The sequence below is a fragment of the Anolis sagrei genome, chromosome 1 (assembly GCF_037176765.1).
Source record: "Anolis sagrei isolate rAnoSag1 chromosome 1, rAnoSag1.mat, whole genome shotgun sequence".
In the NCBI taxonomy this organism is placed as follows: domain Eukaryota; kingdom Metazoa; phylum Chordata; class Lepidosauria; order Squamata; family Dactyloidae; genus Anolis; species Anolis sagrei.
Genome location: NC_090021.1, coordinates 46,425,874 through 46,439,574, shown reverse-complemented (window position 1 = coordinate 46,439,574; position 13,701 = coordinate 46,425,874). Strand labels below are relative to the sequence as shown.

General features: G+C 40.5%; 1 protein-coding gene across 2 annotated transcripts in view; it reads right to left on the bottom strand.

Annotated features, from left to right (window-relative positions):
- Window positions 1–12,080, bottom strand: part of BTBD9 (BTB domain containing 9) — a 154,289-nt gene extending 142,209 nt beyond the window's left edge. For both annotated transcript variants that reach the window (XM_060754081.2, XM_060754082.2), the window contains exons 1-3: window positions 11,975–12,080; window positions 2,391–2,598; window positions 659–1,022 (exon numbers count right to left, since the gene is read on the bottom strand). In XM_060754081.2, the coding sequence (XP_060610064.2) occupies window positions 659–1,022; window positions 2,391–2,575 (549 nt within the window). In that variant the 5' untranslated portion in view covers window positions 2,576–2,598; window positions 11,975–12,080. The remainder of the gene's footprint in view (window positions 1–658; window positions 1,023–2,390; window positions 2,599–11,974) is intronic.
- Between the last annotated feature and the right edge of the window lie 1,621 nt (window positions 12,081–13,701).

The window sequence follows — 13,701 nt, the reverse complement described above, 5'->3', positions numbered from 1 at the left end:
ATGGTAACTTTTCTGACCTGATTGTGCTTTCTGAATAACAATTTATTATTATAAGTTGTAAGAATCACTATATTAAATGCTTTCTGCCTCCCAATTAAACTCTCCCGCTAATTGTTTCTATCAGTGGAGTGTGGGAGGGAACTGCTTGGAACAGATTTGGGGACTGCATACAGCAGAGCTGTGGAGGAAAGGAGGGCAATGTGCCATTGTATAACCAAGTATCTCCTTGTACAATATTGGATTTTACTCTTAATTTCTCTTTCATTTTTAATTTGTTTATCATACAGCATTCAAAATTAAGCATATTTTGGCCAAAGACTTAACCCATCAATTTCTGACATATTTCTTCTTTGCATTTATCTGTCAAATAATTATGTCATTTTCAGTGAAAAAAAGCACTCCTGAATGCAATGCAAAGAAAGCCTTGATAATTGCATACTTTGTTCCCAACTATCATTAGTGAATTCTGAACTGCCATGTTAGCTTCTGTAAGAACTGATATTTTTGGAGAAAAGAAATAAGGAAAAGCCACATTGCAATGGCTCATCTCAGGTACATGGAACATACTAAGCTAAGATGTCATGGCACAGAAATTGTTCTCTCTGAATAAGGTGTTTTCACTTCATTTTTAGTTTAATCTAAGGAAAAATATACATACCTTAGAAAGTGATAAAAATCCTTCACTGGATAGAACCTCTTGAGCATTTCTGTCCATAAACATGCAGCACATACATGTCAGTTTCGGAAGCAAGTAGAGGCTAGCAACATCGTAGGTCATGCAAACATTCTGGATGTTAAGGATGGTACAAAGATACTCAGAGGTTGAATCCTCCAGTTCTGGGAAACCATATTTATGTGCCAAACTCAAGAAATCTAAAAGAACTTCCTCTTTCTCATCTCTTAATGTGGCACGGCCTGTGTAAATATATTTTAACAACATTGTAAAGGCTTCTGCAGTAGTGTCTTGGAGAGGGATTTCTGCTTCAGGCTGAGATTCACGCATTCCACCATATAAAAGTGCTCTGTACAAACAGAGAAAGAGAAGGGGAGGGGGGGGGGAAGAGATATAAATTACATTTCTCCTCCTCTTCCGTGTTAATGCCTATCCCAATCACTTTTCAGTAATGTCATTAATCAGAAATGATGGTTACTATAGTTGTTCTATCTAAAGGCACATACACTCAATTTTGTAAGAAAAGTAAGCTTTTATTCTGCTTTCCTGAATATTTCCAGTATTAGGTAGGAATAAACTTGAACATGTTGTATTGGAGGCTGTGGGTGAAAGAGTCACTTTTCAGAATGTGGAGAAACTGCATAATTTAAAAGAAGAGCAAAAATGAAAACAAAAAAAGAGTTAAAATGTAAAAATTCACATTTATCTATATAACTCTATGCATCTTACAGACAGACTTCAGTTAACATATCTGTCAAAAGGTTGCCTCTTCAGCTCCATCCAACATATTTAAAAACACAGGTTTGCAGGCTTGACACAAAAACAGAATTCATGAGAAGAGCAGAGGACAGTGACATAATAGTATCCCTGGATGAATTTTGGAAGAAGCATTTAAGTGGTCTTTGAAAAGTTCAGGCATGAACAAAAGACAAACAATGGACATGTTGGCTAACAAATTGAACACCAAGAAACCAGAAGCGGCCCTTGGCCAGACCTCATACTCGATGGGACAAACCAATGGTTAAGCTATTTGGACAGAAATAGAAAAGAAAAGCACAGGATCATATATTTTGGAAAATGGTAGCTTTGCATGAAGCCCAAAAGAGTGGACTGATAACAAATTAGACAGATAGATATATTGACAGATAGATAAGTTCAAGATGTAGTAATTTATTCATCCAAAGCTTATCTAACCTGTTTGTTTCATTCCACATGTGCACATTATTATTAGTTGTTACTAAAAAGTTTGCTCAAACATGCTGAATTGCTACTTTTGTTGCTGTTGTTGTTGTGTAAGAACTCTCCCTCTTCTTCCTATGTTATTTCTGCCTCAGCTACCAAATTTAAATACCCAAAAACACATCTGTTTTATTAATTGAAATGTGCTTGTACTTTATAAAGGCAACTCCAATGTAAATTGAACTACTAAATCAATTTATGTAGCACTTTTTCCAGGAGTCATACATGTACAAATGTAAGATCATCCTTGAAGATGATTTTACACTTGTACATGCATAACTCATCGACTTGAAACTCCTATTGAATGTAGGTTAAAATGCATAATATAGGTCTCATTTCACTTTTAAAAATATCGTGCCAGAAGAGGTGTTCAGAAACCTTTGATGCACTCAAGCAGCAATACGCTATTAATTAAGTTTTAAATTTGATCTTGCTTGCCCAGAAGCTTTAAGTACACCCACAGGAAACTATACTTCACCTGAAATACTGGCACCGTGCTGCCAGGATCACTCTATGTGCAGGAAAACGTTTCTTTTCCACAATGAAGGTAACATCGCTGTACTCTTCCCCATTCATCAGGACACCAACATGATCAGAGAGAATGTGAACGTGGTCAATTTCGCCTACTGCCGTGTAAGGACGGAGTGGATGGCTGTTACTCATCTTGCAAAATGCTTGACCTGCACCTATTTTTAAAGTATCACCAGAAAATTAAAAAGATGTCTCTATAATATAATTAAAAGCCAAGTAAATGCAATCTTATTCATCAAATAATACAAAAAGTTGTTCTACCAGACAAACGTCCCAATTAAATGAAAACAAATGTCAGAGCATACCACTGTCAATCTAACATAACAAGTAAATGAGCTCGTATAAAATGAATTAGAAGAAAGAAAATCATTATTTTGCAGGGTTTCCAAACAGTCTACCAGCTCACTAATTATAATGTTCTGTACAAGTTAAAATTGATTCTGTAACCAAGGCAGATCAATTAGGAACTGTATAGTGGTCCCTCAAATTAAATATTGAAATCTACACCAAGAGTTTTCATCCATAATTAGCTAGAATATGAGTATTTATGACCTACTCTCATAGGAGCCTGATTAACTCTCCAAAACTGAGATCACAGTGATTTTCAATTATTAATATAAGAAGCCTTTCCAACGAATCATGTTTTATGAAGGCAAAAAACTAGTAAGTCCTTGAAGAGTTCTACTGGGAAAAAATCTAGACCCAGTGAGCTTTCAGACTGAAAAAGCTTTAATTGAAAGATAAACCTTTTGCTCTTAACTTGCAAATCCTAGAAGATCTCTCAAAGGGAGTCATGGCATTTGCAAAACATATGCTTCAGCAATTTAGCTGTGTTCATGTTACCCAGACTTTGCATAATTTGAAGCCACATTTTTGATATTCCATTTTGTGGTGGGAAAAGTTCTATGAACATTTAAATAGAAAACATTTACTGTATATTTTGACAAGATTTTTTTGTCTAACAGAAAACAAATTCTTGGAATACCCATGCAAACATTTATATTTGTGCCAATACTCACATACAAATATGCATACAAACATTTTTTCAAATGTGGCACACTATGGCAAAATACACAGAGCAAAAAAATAGGTTTTCTCTTTTTATGACACTAGAAAGATGTCCAATGACATAAAATCCTTTCAATAGTTTACAAAAAAAAAACACCCTTAAAACAATTTAAATATAAAAAGGAGAATGAATTCAAAAGTAATATATGAACATAGAACAAATTTCACAGCAACACTAGAATTAAAACAACTTTTAAAAAATCTGTAAAAAGCAGACTATTGCACAGTTAACCCAATTTCACAAGCTTGTCTTGTGGGCACAAGGGAAAGAGCCTTCTCCTCTGTGGCTCCTCAACTCTGGAACTCACTACCTGGAGAGATCAGAAAAGCCCCTACACTAGAAACCTTTAAAAAGAACCTTAAAATCTGGCTCTTCTGCTGCGCCTTTGGTGAGTAGGTGTACAACATGACACTACTGCTCCCCTCAATGCTTCTGTCAATGGAGTATACGCCCCCCTAATGGGAAGTTTGGTTTCACAACCCTGTGTTTCTTTATGAGCTCCCTGCAAATAACTTGCTCCTATTCTTAACTCATTTGAGTTTTTTAACATTTTATCCTGCACATTTTATCCTGCCCACTGTCACTGTGATTGTGTTTATTGGAATGTTATCATATATTTTTATGTAATTTTGATGCTGTTGCTTGTTGCTTATGTTTTGGTTTTATTTTGCCTGGGCTTGGCCTCATGTAAGCCGCCCCGAGTCCCCATTGGGGAGATGGTGGCAGGGCATAAATAAAGTTGATTATTATAAGTTTATTACTATTATTTAAAAGAACACAGTTAACACAAAGGCCTTCACCTAGTACCAATCTGATCACAAGGACAACAGGCAAAATTTTCTAGGAAGAATGGCAATTGTGGTCCAACTGAGTGCCTCTGGAAATACTCTTAAATTTAGTATATTTGTGTGTTTGGGGATAAAGAGTATTTTAAATCACTTCATTACAAATTTTAAGGTTAACAACTGGAAACTGGGCCCATAAACAGGAATAATGATGGCAAAGCAATCACTTTTCTAATTAAGTTGCCGCTTAATCAAAAGGTGCTTCAAACCACAGAGGTCATGATTCTTGACTGATAGCACTAAACTGTAAACCTGATCATCTACCTGATCAACTGTAAGACCCGTCGCAAACTAGCCTCCTGCGGGAGCAAACCTTGCCAGCACGTCCCTGACGTCATGAGACTCCGCCTCTCGCCCCGCCCTTTTCTCCGCCTCTTTCTCCGTGCCAGAGTGGTTTTTCCTTTGCTAGGGCAGCATTGCCAGCGTACTCTCTCAGTTGGCAGAATTCAACTGAGAGAATATGCTGGCAATGCTGCCCTAGCAAAGAAAAAACCACTCTGGCATGGAGAAAGGGGCGGAGAAAGGGGCGGGGAGAGAGGCGCAGTCTCATGACGTCAGGGACGTGCTGGCAAGGTTTGCTCCCGCAGGAGTCTAGTTTGCGGCGGCTCTTAACCTGTCAACTGTAAACCTGTCGCTTTTATTGTTTTTATGATGTCTTATACTGCTCAATGTTTTTTGTCTATTATCTTTTATGTATACTTATTTGTTGGAAACCGCCTTGAGTCGCCAATTGGCTGAGAAAGGCAGTATAGAAATACAGTAAATAAATAAATAAATCTATGTGAGGAATGCAGCAAAATGACTATGTTAACTCCTGTGACAGAATTATATCTCCCCAGCCAAAATGAAATATAACATTACTGGAGTTTTTCCAAGCTTGGGTGCTAAAGAAACTGCTATATTTAGGGAATTGTGGCACAGCTTTCTGCCTGAAAAAAATCTCCAAAAACCCAACTGGGGACAGAACGTGAAGGCTTTGAGAGTTTAAGGATCTAAAAAAGAAATGATTTAGGCAACATACATCCCATTGGCCAGATTTTTCCCCATTCTGTTCTGAGAACAACCATTCCACCCAAATTGGACACCCTTCACCTGGAAAATGCAACCATTGTGTCCGATTCGACTCTATATTTGCCCCCTCAATGAGTCATCACTGGTTTTGAACAGTAAGCCACACTGGCTTCTGATAAACATAAAATGCCTCGGAACAGACCTCTCCTAGCAGTTTCATGCAGATGACAGCATATGGACAAGAGAACTGCAGAATTCACAATGTCCTAGCACTACCTTGTGGAAAAAGCCAACCAGAAGCAGAACGAGGAGCAGAACCTATAAAATCAGATTAGAGATGCTTCCCAAATCTAACTTTATGGCTCACCTCATAACAGCGAAGGCTACTGAAGTCTACTCCCTTTGCTCTTTTGGTTTCTCCCTTTAAGTAGTACAATGGAAACAAGTAAGACATTATCCAGAGACACCAGTCATCTGACAGCAGTGTAGCATGCAGAGAAAGAGCTTATAGGCCAAAAGAAACAGGAATGAGAATTGGGAGGCTCTGAAGGCAGAAGGCCTGTGATTCTCACAATCTAGAACTGACTCTAGACTGAGCTAGGATGATAGGATGGCTTTCCATGAATATACTGCCCTATATCTTCTTCTTCAAGACACCAAATACTGCAGGAAATCAAAAGATTGTCATGTATCCTGCTCAGAAAAGAATTTCAACCGTATCAGACAAAATATTAAAATCTGAAATATACAAATCATAAAACTGAACCTAGGTTTTCCCTCAAAAGCAATTTAACTTTGTAGGAATTTAAATATTCTGCTCTCATTTTTCTCGCAGGAATGGGGCTTGGGCCTTGAAAGCATTGATTTTCAGTGGCTTCAGTCCTTCTTGGAGGGTCATTATCAGAAGGTGTTGTTGGGAAACACCTGCTTGTCCCCCGGGTTGTTTAACATCTACATGAAGCCGCTGGGGGAGATCATCCGGAGTTTTGGACTACGATGCCGCCTGTATGTAGATTATGTCCAACTCTATCGCTCTTTTCCACCTAATGCTAAGGAGGCTGTTCAGATTCTAAACCACTGTTTGGTGGCAGTGATGGTCTGTGAGGGTGAACAAACGGTAGTCCTGGTCAGTCATAAGGCCGAACAGTGTAGAGGGTTACAGCCAGTGATGAACGGGGTTGCACTCCCCCTGAAAATGCAGGTTTGCAGCTTCGGAGTGATCCCGGACTCATAGTTGAGACCAGAACCCCAGGTTTCAGCAGTGGCCAGGGAAGTTTTTGCACAATTAAAACTTATGCGCCAGGTGTGTCTGTACCTTGAGAAGTCAGACTTGGTCACGATGGTCCATGCTCTTGTTACATCTCGCATAGACTACTGCAACATGCTCTACATGGGGCTGCCTTTGAAGATGGCACAGAAGCTTCAAGTAGTCCAACAAGCAGCAGCCAGATTCCTTACTGGAGCAGCACATAGGGAGCATACAACTCCTCTGTTGCGTCAGCTCCACTGGCTGCCAGTTTCCTACTGGGCCCAATTCAAAGTGCTGCCTTTGGCCTATAAAGCCCATAAACAATTCTAGTCCAACTTACCTGTTCAAATGCATCTCCCTTTAAGAGCCAACTGGAGCTTTAAGATTTGCTGGGGAGGTCCTGCTCTCGGTCCCACCCTCTTCGCAAGTGTGGTCTTGAAGATTTTAAGTATATATTGATTTCAATTTTTCAAATTGTTCCGATTTTTAATTTTAAAACACACAATATTTGGATCAACGTGACAAGTTGGTTCAATATTAGTAATGCAAGAATTGGAATGATCTTATCCTCATTAGCTATTATATAACAAATTACTTAATATTTTGACACCTGCTTCATGATGTTAATGTAGAGAATCTCATTTCATCTTATGTTAGAAAATGCCAGAGCTCATTTTAGAAGTCTTTCTGGAAGCCCATAGCTTTGTCTTGTGTGATTGAAGCTACACCTGAGTTAACTTTACCTATTTATTTTTGATGGAGAAGTCATATAATTTGACATCCTGTATCCAGAAGTGTGATGAAAATGCTTTGCACTAAGGTAATGCAATTATCTGCCCTATGTCATTCACTGTAATCTCCATTACAGTGAAAGGAGGGAGATGGGGAGCTTGTCAGTTCCCTTAGAAAGAAGAAACAGTCATGCAATCATTCTTTTTGGTTCCTTTGGAAAGAGGGGAAAATGCACTGCTCGTTAAAAAAGATGATGGCTAAGCTTCCATATTGGTTTTAGGGGGAACAGACTGTGCTTCTGTTTGGACATGAACAAATTTTCTATGTCTTGTTTTCCCATCTTTCAAATGCCTATGCTTTTATAAGTAGGTTAATAAATATATTGTTGAAGGCTTTCATGGCCGGAATCACTGGGTTGCTGTAAGTTTTTCAGGCTGTATGGCCATGTTCCAGAAGCATTCTCCCCTGACATTTCTCCTGCATCTATGGCAGGCATCCTCAGTGAGATCTGGAAACATCAGGAGAGAATGATTCTGGAGCATGGCTATACAGCCCAAATTTGAGACACTTCTCACTGTTGTACATTAAGGAGGAATCAGGACTGCAGTTTTCTATTATATGTGTTTAATAGGAATGCAGAGAGCACATATGTAATACTGTTACATAATTGTTATTCCATAAAAACTTTATTTACAATTATAGTCCGGGCTACTCCAGAAGCTTGGACCAGCTCTGGAGGTTTTTAAACAGAGGCTAGATGACCAACTGATAGGAGTGCTTTAACTGTGTTTTCCTGCATAGCAAGGGGTTTAACTTTTGTGGGATGGGATGGCTTTTCGCAGCCTCTACCCCTTGTGTTACATTCAACAGCATATCCCATTTTTGTAATGCACACCTTCAAAACTGAAGTCCCATTACATTCGATGGCACATTATTCTCAAGTAAATAGGATTAAAAGGGAGACTGAACACACCAACCTTTAAAAAATGGAAATTGGAAGTCAGGTTAAATGCAAGCCACCATGGGGAATAGGGAAGTCTTCCTCACAGTTTTGATAACTATTTATTTTGCTTTATTTTTCTCCCAGGATACTTTTTTCCACTTTTCAAACTGTTTCCTCATTCATATATTGCTACTTTGCATGTCCTTAACGTTTTGTTCAGCAAAGAAGGCAAATGCTTTTTTTTAGCCTGTATTAATAGAAGTACAGTTTCCAAGCCGAGAGAAGTAACAGTCCCACTATATTCTATGCTACTCAGACTTCATCTGGAACACTCTGTTCAATTCGGGGTGTTGCATTTTGAAAAGGATATAGGCAAACTGGAGCAAGTTCACAGGAAGGGAACAATTATGTATGGGAAACAAAACCAAAAAATCCAAGGAAAGGTTGAAAGAGCTAGGCTCGTTTGGCTTGGTAATGAAAAGAAGGAGAGATAATATGACTTCATTCTTTAAAGACCTCAATGACTGATACAGAGGAGGGAGTGGGCTTTAAGGTATAGGAGAATATATTTTGGTTGAATATTAGAAGGAACTTGACAGTAAGAGCAGTTCAGTAATGGAACCAATTGTCTAGAGGGGTAGTAGAGTATCCTTCAAAGGGTATATTCAGAAAGAGACTGGACAGCTCCTTGATGGCAATGCTTTAACTGGAGATCCAGCAGGGAGTTGGACTGCAACTCTATGACTCTATATCAAAATACATCACCATCTCTGCTTTATTTGCCTGATTCTGAAGTTTTTGGACTGCCTATTGAGACCTTCTGCTTCAACTCACAATTGCTCTGGTCTTTGCCCCATCAGCCCAATGGCAAGCAGCCTCTGTGCCATATACTGCACCCACTTCTTAATGTACCGAGGACTAATGTTTGTATAAACTCTGAAAAATTGCTGAACAGCCTAAAAGGTTAATCTGCCTATGTTGATATGACCTGAATGGCAACAAAATCGAAGGTATTTTAAAGCAATGGTTCCCATGGGGTCATGCAAACCTTCAGAAAATATTTTTTTTCTGCAGAACTCTTACTACATATATCCCTGATTTGTTGAATCAAAATATATTTTGGATCATTTTACACTAATTCAAATATGTCTCCCAATTTCCTATATAACATTCAATTTTTGAATAAATTTTACTCTGATGTTTTATGAATATTCCAAATGTCTTTTATGTTAAAAAAAACTTTGTAAGAAAGTAAAAATTCAAAAAGAAATGTGGAACCAATGTAAAAAATCGACTACATATGAATCACATGTTGTAAAAAGTTGAAATGTGCACCCAGCATACGTGAGAGCAACAGCTATAACTATTACAGAGAATGTAAATCCAGTAGAGTTGGTCTGGTGTGGTTTTATTTTAAAATGCATTTTCAATTTGATTTTTAAGGTTTTTCATGGAACCGCCCTAATATGATGCTTTTTGTGGAAACCTGAGCTTTTGTGGAGCACAGGCCCCTTTCACACAGCTGAAGAAAATCCCACATTATCAGCTTTGGCCTGGAATATAACCCTATTCAAAGCAGATATTGTGGGATTTTCTGCCTTGATATTCTGGGTTATATGGCTCTGTGGAAGGGCCCACAGTTTGGGAACTGCTGCTCTAAAGCACCTGGATTCCTCAGCTGGCTTCCCAATACAAGTACCTGCTTGGATACTGCATTGCACAGGTGTTAGGGATGCCTTGTGGGCGTGGGGATCTATCAGTACTCCCTTTTAACTTAAAAAATTCCCACACACATTGATCTTGCACTTTCTCAGGAAGGCATGGGATCCAAGCTCTATCTAAATATCAGAATGGGAGCCACATGGGAGGGCACTGTGGGGTATTTGGTCATGTTAATAGTTTTATCTAATTTTTATTTCTTACTTACTCAATTCTACTTTAATATATGAATGTTATGGGGTGTGAACTGTACTTTTTTGGGGTTGCTGTGAATTTTCCGGGTTGTATGGTCATATTCCAGAAGCATTCCCTCCTGATGTTTTGCCCACATCTATTGCAAGCATCCTCGAAGGTTGCGAGATTTGTTGGAAATTAGACACATGGAGTTTATATATCTGTGGAATGTCCAGGGTAGGAGAAAGAATTCTTGTCTGTTTGAGGCAAGTGTGAATGCTGCAACTGATCACCTTGATTAGCATTAGGAGCCCCCGGTGGCGCAGTGGGTTAAACCCCTGTGCCGGCAGGACTGAAGACTGACAGGCCGCAGGTTCGAATCCGGGGAGAGGCGGATGAGCTCCCTCTATCAGCTCCAGCTCCTCATGCGGGAACATGAGAGAAGCCTCCCATAAGGATGACAAAAAAACATCAAACCATCCAGGCGTCCCCTGGGCAACGTCCTTGCAGACGGCCAATTCTCTCACACCAGGAGTCACTCCTGACACGACAAAAAAAAAAAAAAAAAGCATTGAATAGCCTTGCAGCTTGAAGGCTTTGGCTGCTTCTTGCCTGCCTTTGGCTGCTTCCACTTGCCTTGTTTCCAACAAACCTCACAACCTCTGAGCATGCCTGCCACAGATGTGGGTGAAACGTCAGGAGAGAATGCTTCTGGAACATAGCCATACAGCCCGGAAAACCCACAGCAACCGAATCATTCCGGCCATGAAAGCTTTTGACAACACACCGTACTTACTGTTTCTATTGTTGTTTTATATGGTTTTAATGCTTAATCTGTATTTTGCTATTATGTGTTGTAAACAGCCTTGAGTCGCCGATAGGCTGAGAAAGGCGGTATACAAATATAGTAGATAAATAAAACTCTTTTTAATGTTGTGAGCTGCTTGGCATCTCAGTATTGAGATAACAGAAAGGTTTCCCCTTGACATTGATTCTAGTTGGGTCCAACTCTGGGGGTGGGGGTGGTGCTCATCTCAATTTCTATGCCAAAGAGCTGTCATTGTCCGCAGACACCTCCTAGGTCATGTGGTTCTCAACCTGTGGGTCCCCAGGTGTTTTGGCCTACAACTCCCAGAAATCCCATCCAGTTTACCAGCAGTTAGGATTTCTGGGAGTTGAAGGGCAAGACATCTGGAGACCCACAGGTTGAGAGCCACTGTCCTAGGTCATGCATGGAGCATCGTTTACCTTCCTGCTGGAGCGATACCCATTGATCTACCCACATTTGCATGTTTTCAAACTGCTAGGTTGACAGAAGCTGGGGCGAATGGCGGGAGCTCACCCTGGATTCAAACCACCAATCTTTCCGTCAGCAATTTCAGCAGCATAACCCGTTACACCACTGGTGACTCCATCTAGAGATAACAGCGGGATACAAATAAAGAGTAACACCGGCCATGGCTGAGTGCTATGGAATTCTGAAATCTGCAGTTCTGTAAGAGCAAACTACAAATCCCAGGATTCCCTAGCATGGAGCAATGGCCGTCCAAAGGGCTGTCAAAGGGCTGTCACCCTGCAGTGTGGATTAATGGAAGGCAGGCGCCGGCCTTCCTAGAGCCAAATGGCGCCCTTTGCCCTCTTCGCCTCCACAGGAGCCCGGCGAAGCTCAAGCCCACACCGCTGCTCTGCGCCCTTCGGCCGGGAGGGTCAGGGAGAGAGCCGAAGGGGAGAAAGGCTGGCCCGCTGCTCCCTCTCCCGCTCCCTGCTTCCTTCCTTCCCTCAGACTTACCGGCCGGAACGCTGAGGCGGCGGGCCCCCTTTTCTCCTGACCGCCGGCTGCGCCGTTCACGCGTCGCCTTGCGCGCTGACGTCACTTAGCAACGGCGCCCCAACTGGCCTACGCGCTGACGTCCAAAGTGACGTCAGAGGGGAGTCAGAATTCCGTAGATCTATGAAGCCATAGAATGCTGCGTTTCACTCTTTAAACTGAAAAAGGAGGCATCACTTTAAAACAAGCTTGTGGAGTTTAACTTTATAATATTTTTTATTAATCATCTTGCCTATTTGTTTTATATCTTGGTTTTAAAATTTTTATTATTTGCATAATTTGTTTTTACAATTGTACAGTTTTATATAAAGTCTTAAAAAAACGAATTCAAAGTGTGAGTTGCTGTAGTTTTTCCTGTCTGTATGGTCATGTTTCAGAAGCATTCTCTCCTGATGTTTCGCCTACAACTATGGCAGGCATCCTCAGAGGAGTCCCCGGTGGCGCAGTGGGTTAAACCCCTGTGCAGGCAGGACTGAAAACCGACAGATCGCAGGTTCAAATCCGGGGAGAGGTGGATGAGCTCCCTCTATTAGCTCCAGCTCCTCATGCGGGAACATGAGAAAAGCCTCCCACAAGGATGATAAAACATCAAATCATCCAGACGTCCCCTGGGCCACGTCCTTGCAGACGGCCAATTCTCTCACACCAGAAGCGACTTGCAGTTTTTCAGGTTGTTCCTGACACGACAAAAAAAAAAAATCCTCAGAGGTTGTGAAGTCTGTCGGAAATTAGGCAAGTGAGGTCTATATATATCTGTGGAATGTTCAGGATAAGAGAAAGATCTCTTGTCTGCTTGAGGCAGGTGTGAAGACATTGGATATTTTTATGTTTTTAATAGTTTTGTATGGATTTTATAATGTTGTTTTAAATGTTTTTCATTGTACACTGTGATCGTTATGGCATCAAATTGCTACCAACTTGTAAGTCGCCTCCAGGTTGAGAAAGGTGGTATAGAAATATAGCAAATAAATAAAATAAATGTTGCAATTGGCCACTTTATTAGCATTGAAAGGCCTTGCAGCTTCAAAGCCTGGCCGCTTTCTGCCTAGGGCAGGGGTCCTCAAACTAAGGCCCGGGGGCCAGATACGGCCCTCCAAGGTCATTTACCCAGCCCTCACTCAGGGTCAATCTAAATCTGAAACTACTTGAAAGCACACAACAACAATCCTATCTCATCAGCCAAAAGCAGGCCCACACTTCCCATTGAAATACTAATAAGTTTATATTTGTTAAAAATTTTCTTCATTTTAATTATTGCATTGTTTTTAAGTGGTTGTTTTGCACTGCAAATAAGATATGTGCAGTGTGCATAGGAATTCACGTCTTTTCAAATTATATTCCGGCCCTCCAACTATAACATTTGGAGGACTGTGGCCTGGCCCTCTGTTTAAAACAGTTTGAAGGACTGTGACCTGGCCCTCTGTTTAAAAGGTTTGAGGACCCCTAGCCTAGGGGATCCTTTCTTAGCTGGCCCCGATTAATTCCTGTCTGGAATTACCCTGCTTTTCGAGTGTTCCTCTTTATTTATCTGGCTACCAATATGAAAAAACTCTAAAATCATAACAGTAAATAAAGAGCAACACTGAAAAAGCAGGGGAATTCCAGACAAGAATCAATCAGGGACAGCGAACACCTCCCAACAAAGCATCCCCAGGCAGCAACCAGCCAGGCTTTGAAGCTGTAAGGCC